This window comes from Pelodiscus sinensis, chromosome 1 (assembly GCF_052426305.1).
Source record: "Pelodiscus sinensis isolate ZL-2025 chromosome 1, ASM5242630v1, whole genome shotgun sequence".
NCBI lineage: Eukaryota > Metazoa > Chordata > Testudines > Trionychidae > Pelodiscus > Pelodiscus sinensis.
In genome coordinates this window covers 105,278,907-105,296,236 of record NC_143052.1, presented here as the reverse complement: position 1 = coordinate 105,296,236, position 17,330 = coordinate 105,278,907, and the positions used below count along the sequence as shown (strand labels likewise).

General features: G+C 41.0%; 1 protein-coding gene across 5 annotated transcripts in view; it reads right to left on the bottom strand.

The window, feature by feature from the left end:
* Positions 1-17,330, bottom strand: part of PTN (pleiotrophin) — a 104,505-nt gene that overhangs the window by 18,316 nt on the left and 68,859 nt on the right. For 4 of the 5 annotated variants that reach the window (XM_075940134.2, XM_089782076.1, XM_075940138.2 and 1 more), the window contains exons 2-4: positions 13,685-13,731; positions 8,256-8,362; positions 2,482-2,655 (exon numbers count right to left, since the gene is read on the bottom strand). In XM_075940134.2, the coding sequence (XP_075796249.1) occupies positions 2,482-2,655; positions 8,256-8,361 (280 nt within the window). In that variant the 5' untranslated portion in view covers position 8,362; positions 13,685-13,731. The remainder of the gene's footprint in view (positions 1-2,481; positions 2,656-8,255; positions 8,363-13,684; positions 13,732-17,330) is intronic. The other variant, XM_075940124.2, reaches the window with a different exon arrangement.

Genomic DNA, 17,330 nt, shown 5'->3' with positions numbered 1-17,330 from the left:
ATGAGGTATGAAAAGTTGCAAACCATAATAATAATATATTGCAATTACTTAATATGGGTGTAAATGACTACACAAGGTGTGAAGCTAGTGAGAATCAGACCATTAATATCTATTTTTTCTCATCAAGAAATTAAAATATATTAAATCAAGTATATTTGATTGTGCTCATTGTGCTGCTGTTTACACATCACTCACTGTATAAAGGTTTATGGTTCTATCGCTGCAGAGGTGGTTTCCACAGACCAGTTCTCACTAGTGAAGAGTTAGAACAAAAAGTTCAGAGGTCTGATCCAGAGGTCTGATTCAAATGTGCATCCAAACTTTTGTATATTTCTCTGAAAATGAATTATCCAACCTCTTGAGCTTGCATATAGGGCCAGAAATACTACAAGTGCCCAGGTGCAGCACAGGATCTGCCAACTCCAGAACCTCTGCACGGACTGCCTGAAGCATTCATTGTAGTGTCATCATCAGTTCAAGTCATATAAGCTGTTTAGTAGAGAAGAGCTGAGTCTACAAGGGCAACCATATACCTGAGTCCTGGTTACATAGGAAAAGCATAGTCATATATTAATCTTTCATGTATTAAATAGTATGGCCTTTATCCACTCCCCAACAAGTCACAGCCACTAACTCAAGAGGCTGCAAATTGTATATCGTGTTCCATAGTGAAGACTGAAGTACTCATGGGGGTATTCACAACCGTGGAAAGGCAATAGATAGTAGCTTTAAGATGTTGCTGGGCCTCTGGGGGCTGTACTGGTTTGGTGGATGTCCTGCCAGTAAGGTCTCTCTACTAGAGCTAGGTGAATATTTTCATAAATATGAATACATATGTTTATTATTAATAATAATTATTATTTATGTATTAATGTTATTGTTATTGAAAATTATCTGCAAAATGCCAATTCAGAGCACTAAATACTATCTTTGAATTAGGGTCAAATTTGGCAAATAACTTCAGTTGAACAAAAAAGGAAGATTTTTCCCCCCAAAAAAGTCAAAAAATGTTAGTTTTGACATTTTTGAAACAAACCATTTTGTTTTGAAATGTTGAATTGACCCAAACAACTTTGTCTTTCCCAAAATGAAAAACCTAACAACAACAAAAAACAGTTTCTGTTCAATACTAACCAAGTCCCCTCCCCCCTCTCCCAGACTTCTCAGCTTGGCCACCACATAAAAAAAAAATCAGATATTCGCTCAGTTCTCACTTCTACCCTGAATATCCTGTCTTCTGATGGCCTAAATAAGCAGTTACTCAAACCCTGTCCTGGGAGGCCTGTTGGGTTGCCCGGTGTAATTGAGTTTTCTGTTCAGGAAACAAATTGAGAAAATACCGGACATATAAATGCGTGAGCGTGAGCGTGTCTACCAGCCAAGCAGTACGCAACTACTCAGTAGAGAAGAGGGAGGTAGGGCCGGAGCGGGATGGAATCCCCGGGGCTGGACTTGCCAATGCGCCCCGCCGGGACTGTGCGTGGGACGGGCAGCACCCGGGGACCTACGTGCGCCCGGGCCAGCTCCGCTCCCCCCTGGCCAGTTCCTGCCCTTCTCCTCCCCCTCTGACCAGCCCTGCTCCTCTCAAACCCCTCCCAGCCAGCCCCGCTTCCCTCCCTGCCGGTTCCCTCCCACCCCTGATCTGAGATCAAGTGTGTGCAGTATTTTTTTTAAACCATCTGGTAATCCTAGAGGCCTGTAAAATCCACCTTCTCACACCGAGTGGATGTCAGTGAAACACCTCAGCTGTGTCTAGACTGGCCAGTTTTTCCGGAAAGTCAGCCGCTTTTCCGGAAAACTTGCCAGCTGTCTACACTGGCCCTTGAATTTCCGCAAAAGCACTGACAATCTCATGTAAGATTGTCAGTGTTTTTGCGAAAATACTATGCTGCTCCCGTTCGGGCAAAAGTCCTTTTGCGCAAAGGTTTTGTGCAAAAGGGCCAGTGTAGATAGCCCAGATTTATTTTCCGCAAAAAAGCCCAGATCGCGAAAATGGCAATAGGGGCTTTTTTGCGGAAAAGCGCGTCTAGATTGGCATGGACGCTTTTCCGCAAAAAGTGCTTTTGCAGAAAAGCGTCCGTGCCAATCTAGACACTCTGTTCCGAAAACGCTTTTAACGGAAAACTTTTCCGTTAAAACCATTTCCGGCAAATCATGCCAGTCTAGACGTAGCCCTCCTGAATAGGCTGTAATCTGATCTAGTGAGGAAATAATTTCCCCTCTGTCTGACCCTTAAAACTCAACAAAAATAAAATAGAATTTTAAAAGAATCACATGTATTTCCATTTTAAAAGCTATTTTTCATACAAAAAAGTTAGGGTAAGATTTCCATTCAGCTCTAATTGTACTGACCATGAAGCACTGCAGAGAGAGGCAGAACATGCACGCCTGCTGTCTGCCCAGGGTGAGCATACACAGAGGGTGACTTCTCAATACTCAAATCGGAGATAAGTAAATCACTTAAGACAGGGCAAGCCTTACCTCCAAACTGCTTCTTCCAGTTGCAGGGGATCTTACACCTTTGGGTCTTCATAGTTTGCTTGCACTCAGCTCCAGTACGTGTACCCTCACGGGTCCCTAGGCCACAGTCTCCACTGGTGGGTACACACACACTCCACTGCCACTCCCCACAGTCAGACTTCTTCACTTTCTTCTCTGGATGGTGCCAAGGAAATCAAACCAAAACAAGAAAAGTGGCTAGTACCCTGCCAAAAGCATCCACTTTAAACAGCTCAACAGGTAAAAGAGCCTCTGATACCATAACTGCCTTGAATGGATCAAAACTGAAGTTCTCAAAAGGTGCTGGAGACTGTAAATTGACTGCCTTTCTAGAGGCTGACCTAGTATGGACTCCAGACTAGAGATGCCAATTTTCTAATCTCACAACACCAAATATCCAGGCCCTGCCTCTTCACCAAGACCCCACCCCCAGAGTCTTCCCTCCATCACTTGCTCTCCTCCATCCTCACTCACTTTTACTGGACTAGGGCATGGGGGTGAAGGATGGGGAATGGGGCCAGTAATGAGGGGTTTGGAGTGCAGGAATGGACTCCAGAACATACATAAGAACAGCCATTCTGGGTCAGACCAAAGGTCAATCTAGCCCAGTATCATGTCTTCCGACAGTGGCCAATGCCAGATGCCAGAGGGAATGAACAGAACAGGGAATCATTGAGTGATCCCTCCCCTGTCACCTATTCCCAGCTACTGACAGTAGGTCGAGACATCATTCCTACCCATCCAGGCAAGATATAGGCCAGAAGTTTATGCTTAGAGTTTGTTTTAAGAGGGATTTGGAGTATGCTGTATTGGAGCCATGCTAGTTCCAGGATACTAGAGTGACAAGGTGGGTGAGGTAATATCTTTTATTAGGCCAACTTCTGTTTGTAAGACAAACAAGTTTTCCAGCTTTCACAGAGGTCTTCTTCAGGTCCAGGAAATGTGTTCAGTGGCACAGCTAAATACAGAGAGGAGCAGATTGCTTAGCATAAGCAGTTAAGACATACTTCAAAGGACAATTCAGGGTGAAGTTGCCTGCTAAAACCTCTCCAATAAGGGGGCAAGGAGGGGCAATAAATAAAAAAAAATCAAGCTGGGGAGAGTAAGGCTTAGTGGATTATAGATTGTGATAAAAGGTCATAAATCCAGTGTCTCTATTCCATGGTCTAACAAAGTTATAAAGCTCTCAGGCTCAACTTTTGAAGGTGTTGTGTTGGTTTCCTGTGTGGATGAGGACTGAGAAGAAACCAGGCCTTTTATTTTTGTATCATACCATCCCTCTTATCAGGACACTCTCCCTGAATTTTGGAGGCAGAGGTTGAGCTAGCAGGGGAAAGATGTGTCAGTATATCTGAACGTGGATACAAATTTCATTACTGATGGCAACCCTCCCTACTTTTATAATGGCCTTAAACAACTCCAAAGATAGGTGTTATAAGAATCCAGTGCACAGGAGTGCTGATAAGAAACTGGACTTCATTTCACGTTGCATGAGCTTAGTCTGTTAAGAGAGATTAACTGAACTGCCAACTCCAAGTATTAAAAAATCATGAGTCAGGTCTCAAAATATCATAAGATACTTTAAATAATACATTACAGCACTTATTTGCCTTCTGTTTTTTTGCACCTTCATGGTTCATATTTTCTAGCATTTCTCTGTATCCACAATGGCTGGAAACGTACTGTCTGTTTTGAAATGAAAGCTCAGATTCTGAAACATTCACAGGTCTCACGGTTGTATGTGTGTAAGTAAAATTCCAGAAATCATGACTCTCGTGTTGAAAGGTATAAGAATTGGCAACATCCAGGTTTGAAATCTAGGTCTGAGTTTTCCATCTCAGGATCATCTCTATTTAAAATAAGAATGGAGTCATTGCTGATCAAAAGCAGTTACCAGTAGGTGCGTGTTTGTCAGGTCCTATGCGGAAAAAAGTCTGTCCAATTTCTAATGGATGGGTTTCCATGTCACATAGGCAAGATCTTTATTGTGTGTATATTCAGAGTAGGTAAAGCCAGTTTTAAACCAGACCATCCTCTTTTTGTGTGCTTTGTCTCAAGTTGTCCTTCATCTAGTACTGAGACAAAACCAGACAGGGGACACCATTTTGAACAGTGTACCACTCTGCCCCTGCCAGCATGACCATGCATGTGCCATGTGTGCCAAGTCATGTCAACATGGGCAGGGTCACACTATTCTCAGAAGTACTAGAATATCTGGTATTCAGGAAATGTGCGAGTGGCCACTACTTTGGAAGCCAATGAAAGAGAAAGGTGACTGAATCCAACTGGGCACCTCTCCAACGATCCAGGGGAGCTCAAGGACAGGGCAGTGCCGAGAAAGGCTGTGCTGCTGTTTCTATGCCATACCTGTCCTTTGTTTAAAAAAAGAGCATCAGCGGCTGTCAAACTGGTAGCTTTCACAGACACTAATTTCTGTTCTCCCACTTAAATGAAAACATGTCACTGCAGCAAATCCCTAGTCTGCGTGTCAAAAAGTTAATGATTCTCCTGAATTTCATAATAAAGACAAAAGCATCTGATATTCTTCTATCCATGAAATCTATCTCAGGGAAAAAAGAGAGTGAATTAAGTTCAGTCTTGGAATGCAATACCCCAACCATTCTGTACTAGGAAATAGTATGTAATACACAGATTTTCTCATGTACCTTATCTTAACACCACTCTGTTTCCATTTCTGGCCACCGCACAGAGCTCTCTCAATGTACTATATTCCTGACCTGTAAAATCCCTGCTCTTCCTGCCCTAGTCCAACCTCACACACAGTTCTCCCACTGCGCTTTAGTCTGCCTTGTCTATACTGGGAAATTATCTATAATAGGCATGTCTATACTGGGAAATTATTTCAAAGTAACTAAATTTGAAATAATAACTCCTGAAATAACTATTGCAAAATAAGTTTATTCCCCTGAGGAAAACAGGAGTACAGATTTCAAAATAACCAGCCCGCTATTTCAAAATAATGGGCTTGGATAGTATGGGCACTCTGCTTATTATTTTGAAATAAGGGGGTTGGTATTCAACATAACTCCCTAGCGTAGACCAGGGCAAGTGACACCTGATATTCAGTTTAGTTCTGGGTCACCCACATCATGGAAATGTACTCTAGTCCTCATATGTAGCACTGCTGTTATTCCAGACTTTCGCACACAGTCAAAAATAACCAACTGGTTTCAGACTTAATCTGCAATAGTCCTTTCTTTCTAAATCCTGGGTCTTCATGCACTGCCCTGGTAAGACACCTCAGTCTTGAGCTGCAGATTTCTTTGCTATTCTACAGTTCTGCCAATGCGCCTTAACAATAATAATAACTTGAGGAAACTCCTCCCCAACTATTGCCAGGGATTGCGTTGTTCTCTTTGCAAATATTTTCCCCTAAACAGTCATGGATGGATCTATGATTTGACCTTTGTGCCAGTCAACTTTGGATTCTGAACTGGGATGGAACGTCACCCCTACCCAATGGAGAAGAAGCAAATAGTACTCAAGAAACCCTCTTGCATGTACCAAATTAGTTTTCTTTTAATCAGTTGAGGAGGAAAAATGGAGGGGGGGGGACAACTTTATGCATCCCAAAAGTAAAATACAGTAGGAAAAACAGTATATGAAACATACTGATAAATACAATAAAGACTAGGGATCTTAAGAAACAAGTACTTCATTAATCATGTAGTTGACAAAAATTTTGTCAACTATACGATTAGTCGATAACGGGTTGGCACTGCTCCTGCCAGTTTCAGCAACTACACCTGCTGCGCCTCTGCATTATAAGCACTTGCAGTGGGGTGAGCCAGGACTGAGCCAGCCTGCCTGTGTACTTAGGGCCAGGACCAGCATCAACTCCCACTGCAGCTCTATAGTATAAGCACTAGGAGCCGGCACACAGGCAGGCTGGTCAGTCACAGCTCGTGCCAGGACACGGCATAACCCCATACTGCAGCTCTGCACTACAGGTAGTAAGAGCTGGAGCAAGGGGTTGATGCCGTGTCCCGGCACAAACGGGGACTAAGCCAGCCTGGCCACGTGCCAGCTCAAAAATTTACTGGGGGGGGGGAGAGATGGAAAGTGTTGCGTATAGTTGATAATGTCAACCAATAAACACCTGCTTATTGGTTAATTGTTTAGTTGAGTACAATGTTGCGTCCCTAATAACAGTGATTCTCAAACTTTTTGGCCCGTGACCCCCCCCCCCCCCTGCTCAATGCAAACCTTTCCGCAGATCACTAACTGTTAAGAGAAACTCACCATTAAATTATATAATTATGCCAGAGCCATCTTGCTAATGCTGCAGCTAGGAAGATCAGTTTAAGTTAACCAGTAAGAAAGGAAATATTAACTGAAATTATCAAACAGATTAAGGGCTTTGACTTCCTCTTGTTAGTTTACCAAATGTCATTTTAAATAAAGAAAAATATTAATTTATGTCCAACGCAAAAATATTAATTTATGTTTCAACGTTGTCTTTATTTATGGGAGGGGTGGGGAATATTTTCTTGGTCAGAGGCGACTGACCTACAGAAGAATCAGTTGGGGACCACACAAGTGAGAAGCCAAAAAAAAAAAACCCTCCAAAATCTCCCAACCCTTGCTGATGTGGGCCCCAATTTAAACACCTCACTCCCATGGAGGTGGGGGACAGGGAGGACTGAGGCTCAGGGCTTCCCATAGACCAGATTTACTTTTCTGGGGTTCCACAGTTAGTGGATTTTGTGGATCCTCCTTAGGCTCAAGGGTGGGAACAAAAATGAGGGGTTCACTGTGAGGGACAACGATGAGGGTGCAGGATCTGGGCAGAAGTTGGGGTGCAGGAGGGGGTGACAGTGAAAGGCCTGGGGGGAAGTAGGGTGCAGGAGCAGGCTGGGAGTAGGGTGTCGGGCTAGGGGGCAGGGGACAGGAGCAGACTGGCCAGAGCAAAGGGGAGTGGGCTGAGGGGTAGATAACTGGTCAGGGGGGAGGAGAGGACTGGGGGTGTGGGAATCTCTGTGAGGGTGAAGGATCTCAGTGGGGATGTGTGTGAGGGGGTGGGGTGCAGTGTCTGGGCATGAGAGGAAGGGGGGGCACTTACCTGCCTTTGTGTCCACTATTGCTCCTAGACACCATGTAACATGGGCCTCCCCACTGCTCCCACTGATTGGATTCCGGCCAATGGGAACAGTGGGGAGAGCCTCTGGACAGCGCATCTGTGCGCTGCCATTCCCCCAGCTGCGGGAAGGGATCAGCAATGCATGGAGTGACTTCTTCCCTGCAAGCTGGATCGCACACAAAGTTCGAAACTTTCTCCCCGCCCCCCCCCCCCCCCCAGCAGAAAGCCAACACTGGCACTCCACCTCACGGGGGGAGGAAGATAGGCTGGAGCACCAGCACAGGTTCCCCTCTCCGAGGGAACTAAGGGGGGGGGGGTGTTGAGCTCAAGCTACGGTCCACCTGTAAGGCATCCGCAGACCACTAGTTATCCGCAAACTCACTTTGAGAACCACTGCCTAATAAAGATATTTAGGCCTAAATCATCAAATATTTAGACATCTAATTCCTATTGAATTCCAAAATTATTTCAGTAGGCATTAAATGCCTACATACCTTTGAGGATCTGGGATTTGGAAATAAACAGCTTGATCATAAACTCACTGAAGTCAATAGCAAAACTGTCATTGACCTGAGTAGTGAAAAATCTGATCCTAGGCTCGCTCTACCGTCCTCCATCCCATATCTCCTGCATAACTGATTATATTTTACCTTACCTGGTTTCTCTTTTTTGCCAGCCTCGGTAGTACCCATGGCTGCCAGAACAAAAATGAATGCCAAGAGGGCAACTGTGAACATTCGGCGCTGTTGTTGCTGCTGCATTCTGAAAGAAAAAGGACTATGTTCAGCTTTGAGAAAGGTACACAGGGAAAGGTATGTCAGACTGCTTGAGAGAAAAACACCAATCAAGTATTATAATGGAGTTTTCCTCTACCTGCACAGAAGACAAAGCCTTTGAAATCTTCTTTATAACTGAAATTCCTTAATGGCCATTTTCATCCCAAAACCACTGCATTCCCAATGCAGCACTTTGTTTTACTATGTTGTGTACATGTGTATGTAGTGTAGGTTTAGCCATATCGCTGAGAAATACAAGTTGGGTAAGAGATAACATCTTTTATTGACTCGACTTCTGTTGGTAAAGGAGACTTACAGAAGAGCCATTTCTGGCTCAAAACTTGTCTCTCTCACAAACAGCAGTTGGTAAAATGAATGATGTTACCTCACCCAGCTTGTGTCTCAGGATATGTTTACACTACAGAGGTTTTTTTTCAGAAAAACAGCAGTTTTTCAAAAAAAAACCTTCAATTACGTCCACACTGCAATCATGATCTTTCAGAAAAAATTGAAAGAACAGAGGAGTTTTTCCAGCATTGGTAATCCTCCTTCTATGAGAAAGAAGCCTTTTTCCGAAACAGCTCTTTCGGAAAAAGGTGTGTGTGGTCAGGGAAGAGGAAGTTCTTTTGGAAAAAGAGGAAAGAGTAAAATGCACAGGTTCCCTAGGGGCCACACCATTCATAGTAATCACAATTTAAATGCGAGATAGCATCCATTCAATGCGGACGCTATCTTTTGAAAAAGCAGATCGCTTTTTCGATACACTTTAGCAGTATGGATGCGCTCTTTCGGAAGAAGTGTTTTTCGGAAGATCTTTTCCAGAAAAGCTTCTTCCAAAAGAAGCCTGCAGTCTAGATGTAGCACTACAGATAATACGGGAATGAGAGAAACTTGGGAGAAATTATAGAGTAATGATTAAAGTAGGACACAGAATAAGGATTCCTTGATTCTAATCTCCAATCTGTTACAGACTTGTAATGCAATATTGAGCAAACCCCTTATCCTTTGTCTCTCTTTACCCATCTATAAAAAGAGGTTAATGCTACTTAACTGTTTGGTCAAAGTTCAAGAGTATTTTTGACGTAACTGATATTTTCAAAGTGCTTTAGGATCCTTTGATGAAGCATATGTAGATGAAAAGTGAATTAATCATCATTAGAGCTCCCTGGTCATACTTTCACTTTTCCTTCTCCATAGATTAATCTCCATGTATAAAAAGGGTTCAACTAACATGCCCATGAATGGACAAATCACAAACAAAATGTGTTTTCCCCTGGACTACACTGACCAACTATGCATTCTAAGTGATGCTCAGATCTAGACTTGGGATGCAAAATTCAAATACAAATATGAATACATGTATATTTGCTCATTGGTGAAATGTCACTTCCTAGCCACCCAGTTGAATCACTGACAGAAGCTAGGACTGATCTGATTTTGCAGGCCTGATGTTCCAACCAAAGCTTCTGCAAAGATTTTCAGGCAAGAACCATTTTCTCTTTCACCCAGCCTTCCTGCATTTTGTACTGCTGTACATGCATTTACTGCCAAGGATGAAGTGACTACAAGTTCCAGCTACTAAGTCATCTTTAAAATGCAACCACATTTATATTACTAACAGAGCCATATGAAAATTTGAGGTCAAATTATTTATTTGCTGAAAACTGCAGCTTCAGGTTCACTGAAACTATTCAGAAATGTGGCCTGAATTGAATGCTTCAGCTAGGAAAAATGGGAGGAGGGAATTTTTTAAGTGAAAATGTTTCATTTTGATATTTTCACAATGAAATGTTGTGACTTTTTGTTTCAAACTGACAATGCATTTCAAAAGGTAGTCAGATTTATAGAGAGTAAAAATGCTTTTTCATTTCAGGTCAAACAAAATATTTCTTTCAACCAAAAAATTTCATTTTGTTTTCACCAAGAAAAAACAAAAAAATATTTTTTTGAGTCTAGATTAAATGATTTTTTTTCTGATTTTTCAGTTCAGCCACCACACCAAAAAAAACCAACATCCCCAATTATCTTAAGACCCAACTTGGCATTCCCTCTCCTGAGTTACACCAATTGCACTCCTCTGCTGAAGCAGACAACTGAGATCATAGTCTCTGTGAAAGTTTTGGGATACAGTATCTATAAAGGATGTGATATGGAAAACAGATGTATTATTCTGCTTCATTTACAGGTCCAAATACAAATCTTATCCGATATTACTTTCTCAAAAAACTGAGTTGGGTAAATAATTTTTTGATAAAGATTATAACAAAACTGTTTCAGTACAAAACTGGGGTTTGGACTGCATAAACAATTTCATGGAAAGTGTCTGTCTCCTTGACGATTTTTTACTTTTTTATCTAAAAACTGATATTTTTAGCTTTTGAAGTTATCAGGCAATGTTTTTTGGAATTGGGGGATTTTTTTAATGAATAATCAACATATTCCAAGGGAGAAAATGTTTGATCTATCAATGAATCAGTGACCTAATATTTTAAGTCCAGTCATTGGTGGAGTGGAGTCACTAACATAAATACCAACAAGACAGGTGGCACTAATGGGTACCCAATACCTTGTGGCATTTTCAGCAGAGTAGCCAAGGAACAAATGGGCATAGAGGTTGAATTACCTCTCTGTAGTCCTTACAGTTCAAGACTGAGGTACATTAGTAGTGGGGCATGTAATATATGGAGAACACTAATACCATGGCTTTCAGGACACAGTCTGCCCTCCAGATATACAGAGAATTTCCTTCTCTGAACTAACAATCTGGCAGCTTTCACAGGAGCTTCTCTCATTTGGGGCCTTTCACCTGTAAAGATGCAAAATACGGTCTTCAGTGAGCACTGTATCCAGCCCTTAAGCATTTTTTAAATTGAAAAATACAAAGAGTGACCTGATTTTCTGGAGCCACCCTATATTTCTATTATAGAATTTTCTAGGAGTCATCAAACCTCTACAGCAAGGGAATCACTCTCTATTCAATTATACAGCTTGTTATAAGTATTTCCATAGACTCAATCCTATTAAAGAACCCTAATGGTTTCATTTCTATTACTGTACTGTAAATTCTTATGTTTCCCACTCCAAAAGATAAGAATAAATAACAAACAATACAAGAAGTTTACACTTGAGAGAGGGGTCTCTCCGTACTATCTGTATGATGTACTGTAGTTTAGAAGTACATATCGCAAAACAAAATGGCATGCACTGGAAATCTATTTAATTACCAAGGTCTCATCAGGTGATTTATTTTTACATATGTTAGGAATCTTCAGTGCTTCTACTACAAACTGAAACCCCACAGAGGCTTGATGCAGAGAGTGTGCCTGGCACTTTAATAATGCCCATGGCAGCACAGGACCAACTTGGGAAGTTTTTCCAAGCTGCTGAAGCAAAGTTTGAACCTGAGGGCATAATATATCTGCTTGCAAGAAAGGCTGGCAATTAGGTGCCGACAGTGCCTCCTTGATGAAATGCAACAAACAGGAATTGTCTGACATAATGCACAATATTTTTCATTACCTCACACAAATATTTAATCTGATGTCACTGATTGCTACTGCAAAGTTACAGAAGCCCTCTTGTACTCTACAGACTGGCAGGGACAGTGCTACAAACAGGCTATAAGCATCACAGTATCCCTTGTCTGGAGGAGTTGGTACAACACGTTAGAAGTTTCTCAGAAAAATGGGAAATCCCAAATCACGCTGCAACCATCTGTTGTCAAAAGCACATGGGAATATTTTCATACTAATACCCTCAATTTTCCTTGAACTATTAAAACTGTCCTGAATGCAGGGAGGGTTGTTTTTTTTTTTAAACAAAAAGGGCTTTTTCTGTAAAAATGTCTTATTTTAAAAATAACATTTTTTGAAAAAATTAGCTTTTGTTTTTTTTCCAAAAAATTGTGATTTTTTTATTTGGATACTTTTTCTAATGTTTCCAATGAAAATGTGATTTAAAAATACTGCCAAAAATGTTGTAACAATTAAAATGAGTCCATTCTTAACTTTGCAAAAAGGCAGAACTTGGGTAGCTGTGCAATTTTCATACATTTTAAAAATTTCAACCAACTATCATAAACAGGGCTTAAGGTTCTGAAGGAAAAGCTTTTCTAGAATCCCATGTGAAAGCAGGAACAGCCTCCCCTAAACAATTAGCAGTCGCATTCACAACCAGTAGAAAGATGCAGATGAAATGGGAGAAAGAAGACATCTTTGGGGAAAAGTGGCCTCAAGAGGCAATGAAATGAAGCAGTGAACATGAGGAAAAACCAATAAAAGGAGAAAGTGATTAGGACCATTTAAATGGTGAGTTGCACTGAGTTTGATAAAAGGAATAAATAGCATAAGACAGAAAAATTATGGACATGGCTAAAAGATGAAGAAAATAGAAACATACATTGGGAAGAGAAAGAAATGATTAACTGGACTTAGTAAGAGAGAGTGAGAGAAAATGTGAAGTGGATAATGAGAAGAGATGCAGCTTTATTGAAGTTCACTGTAGCAAGTAGCGTCTCTTGAGTAAGATGAAATACACAAATCACTGTGATGTAATGATTCCTTTCAATATCAGCTCTACTGGGGAGAGAGAATTAAAAGAAAAACAGAAAAGGAGGTGGCAGACAGAAGACGGATTTTATCGGACGAGTTCAGCTTCACATCAGGTGTCAGCAAATAAGAAAGCTGGCCAGAAATCCTACAAGGACAGCATTTTCTTAAAGGCTTTCTGGTTCTGGGTGTTCCTCAGCACCCTAAGCACCTCTGGGTATGTTTACACAGCAGGGCTAAAGTCAGCATAAGCTATGCAACTTCAGCTACATCAATTGCGGAGCTGAAGTCGAAATAGCTTAATTCTGCTTCCGGCGCTGTCTACACAGCAGGAAGTTGAAAGAAGAACATTCTTCCTTCGACTTTCCTTACCCCTTGTAAAATAAGGGCTACCATAAGTTGGAGTAAGAAGTCCTTCAGCTCGACATTATTTTTAAATAAAGGCTTGTAGTGTAGAAGTGCACTATGTTATTTTGCAATAACATGAGTTATTCAGAAATAATGCTGCTGTGTAGCTGTACCCGCCTTTACCATTCCTGTCAGACCTCAACCCATTTTTTATGATCATACTAATCTCCCTGACTTTCTTCATAATCTTGCTACATTGCTGCCTATGATAGACACAGCCCACACTAGTTCAAGCAAGGGAGGAGTTAATTCACTGTAAAGGCTGCTCCACCCCAAATCTATTTAGCTTGCCACTTAGTGGGAATGTTTGTACCTAGGCCCATCAGAGCATATAGTTAAGCAGGAAGAATTACCTTGGGGCTGGTCACAGTAACAGTATCTCGTGGAGGAGTGGCTTAATCTGTTGGGTAAAGGAGAGAGAAGTAGAAAGACTGTATAAGCACCCAAAGGACAAATAGGAAGCCAAAGGACTCAGAAAATAACTTTAAGATATACATAAAGAAGTATCCAGGGCAAAAATAACTGAAAGTGTTCAGTGCTTGGACTATCTACTCACTTCATTTTCAGGATCAGAGCTCCTCAGAGATGGTAGATGATGGACTCTTCAATGCCACCATATCAAGATGGAACCTAACCCCCCACTAACACTCCAAACAACCTCCATTTACCCACTCTCACACATCTTCCATGCATCATCCCTTTATTTTCTGACTCTGTGTCGACAGTTTGTGTTGCTTGGAGACAATTCAGGATGCAAACTGTAACATGGTATCACCGCAGAGGAAAACAAGTGCCATATTCACCCCTTTAACTAGCATCATAATTGTGGCCCCCACAAGAATAACATGTGCAAAGGAAGGCTATTGGACAAATCTGTTTATGTGTCCCCCCCCCCCAGTGCTCATTCTTCCCGTGGTATCTGTTCTCTCTCATGTGAGATGCCTGCATTCTGAAACACTGATTTGTGATACAGTGATGTCACGTTCCATGAGGTGGACAAAGGTCCAGGGGTCGCAATCAATACTTTGGTACAGATTGTCTGTCTTGTTCTGCTCAGGCGGCATGAAAGGAGAGGAAACCACCCATAAATCCCTTGAGGAAGGTTGGCCCCAGTTCAGAGCTTACACTAGAACTCTTTCTAGGTCAGCATGGGAATGGTGGGAGGTAATGCCTTCCAGCAACAGTGGTGATTTAAACACTTCCCCTTTAATACAGGGGGTTAAGGCTTAGGGAGCACGTTTTCAAATTGCAATCAAATACATATTTGCTTCTTAACGAAATCACATAGAGGGGCCACAATTTGTAGATCAGAGGCCAGCAGGCTGAACAACACTGATATAAAATGAACAAGAGAACTGAGAACTACATGGACACGAGGAACCTGGGGAACAAGCGATTCACATGAAAAGAAAAGAATGATAAAATTTTCTTAAATAAATGCCCAATTAATATGCTCAAACTGGCCTTGTTCAAGTAAATAAACCAGAGTAATTAGTTTAATTGCGAGTAACAGTTCTCCTTCCCTATGATATTTGCATAGTTGATTGCATATTTGCCTTCAGCATCAAGCTAAAGCAGGTAGATATGCAGCAGACATTAACACTTCCAGCTCCTTGGACATAATTCATAGTTTGGGTTGATCATAGGGATCCATGTTTGCATGTATTCTGCCATTTGAAGTACAGCATACCTTGGGATAACATAAAGCTCAAAACTATAGCTAGCTGGACAATTTTCAACAGAACAATTTTCCATCAGGAAGTGTTGTTTCATCAAAATTGAAATGTTTTGAAGGAATGCATTGATTTCAAAAACATTTTCAATGGAATTTTTCAAAACACTTCATTTCAATAAGGTTGGAAGATTTTGTTTTGTACCCAGACTTGAAACTGCATTTCCATATTATGGGTGCATTGCCTTATAAGAATTCTAGTTTGGGCCTTGATTGTTTTTATGGGCTCCCTGGAGGACTGTATCACCCACAAACAATGCAAGACACAGTGGACAAAACTGCACGTGAATACAATGGCTGGATTATATGCCCCAGGATGCAGCTGGAGTCCTAACTCCCCTAACGACCCAGGGAATTGCAATTCATGTTCTATATCAAGTAGACCTGCTTTCTACTGTCCCAGTAGATCAGGGGTGTCCAAACTTTTTTCAAAGAGGGCCAGATTTGATGAAGTGAACATGCGTGAGGGCCGACAATTTTGCCTGACATTCTTTGAACCATTAAAATTAAATGCAAATTAACTATTTTATGCAAAGTTTATTGCAAACGGCATACTTTTCATTTCGTCACATGGTTGACAAATCTAAACAGGTGTTAAATCACTCTGCCTTTCGTATCTGAAGGCCAGATGAAAAAAAAATCCAGGAAGCTGAAATATATGTCAGGAACATTGTAAAGTACATTACATATTATTGGTAATAAAGGTTGTCTGTCAACTTTTAAGTTCAAAAAATATGAACAGGAACATAACACCAAGTATACATGTTGTGTCCAAATATATTTATAACTGATTTAGACCGAATGACATTAACTGAGATTTTACAATGTATCCATCTCAATACATATGGATTCGTTGGGGGCCATAAAAGATAGATATTGCCAAATTACCTGTGGGGCCGTATTAAACCAGAACACGGGCCACAATTGGCCCGCGGGCCGGACTTTGGACATGCCTGCAGTAGATCATAAGCCTGACAAGATGGGACTCCATCCATACGTGGAATGCTCCAGCCTAGCCACAATTTCTATTCATGCATATCAGTATCGCCTTTTTTCCTCTTTCCCATTCTCTGGAATGCATCATCAACTCTAACCATATTATGTGTCCTGCCTATGTTTCTGGGAATAAACAGTAACTTTCTAACGTGGCAGATGATTCTCAAAGTGACCCTGAACTTGAATTGCTCAAAAAAAATCATCAAAAATGTTTCTCTTTCAAAGTTGTTCCATTTTGTGAGTTCAAAATAGAAGTTTTCATTTTTCAAAAATGTTCATGAAATCATTCATTTGATGTTTAAATTAAAATTTTCAGTATCTGGTTTCAATATCTATTTTTTAATTAAATACTAATATAGTGAAAAACAGTTTTTTCAATTAACAAAACATTTTGTTAGAAACAAATCTAATAAAGACTCCACAGAGAAACAAAACTTCTGAAAATATCAACAGCTTTTAAGAAAAATTTCATTTTGGAAAAAGGAAATATTTAAAAAAAACTTTTCATTCAGAAAATTCACCCAGCTTTACTGTAAATAAATTAAAAGTTGTAATAAGCAAAAGCTCTTTGCTATACTCAGTGCGGCAGTTTTATTTTATATATTTGCCTGCTGCTCTGTTTTTGCCTTATATACATATTAAATCACGATCTCTCTCTCACACACACTCATCCCTTACTAACATGAGGCACAAAATACTGTGCAAATATAGGACAAAGGAAAAATGGCTAAAGAACCATTAAACTTCAAGTCTAAATAGATACAGGTCCAAATTTCCAAAAAATGACTTGATATTTTGGGTGTCTCCATTTCTGAGTATCCACTCTGAGACATCTTAAAGAGGGCTTATTTTCAAGTAGCTTTGAACACCCTACCTTAGACAATCAGTACTTTTTGAGGACAGAGGTGAGGGAGTGCAGGATCAGCAATAGCAGCAGTATTGAAGTATTTTACTGTTACAGGCAGTCCCCGGGTTACATACAAGATAGGGACTGTAGGTTTGTTCTTAAGTTGAATCTGTATGTAAGTCGGAACTGGGTCCAGATTCAGCCGCTGCTGAAACTGATCAGTTTCAACCGCAGCTGAATCTGGATGCCAGTTCTGACTTACATACAGATTCAACTTAAGAAACCCAGGCGTCCCCAAGTCAGCTGCTTCTGAAACTGATCAGCGGCTGATTCCAGGAAGCCTGGGGCAGAGCAACTCTGCCTTGGGCTTCCTGTAGTCAGCCGCTGGTCAGTTTCAGCAGCGGCTGACTTGGGGACGCCTGGG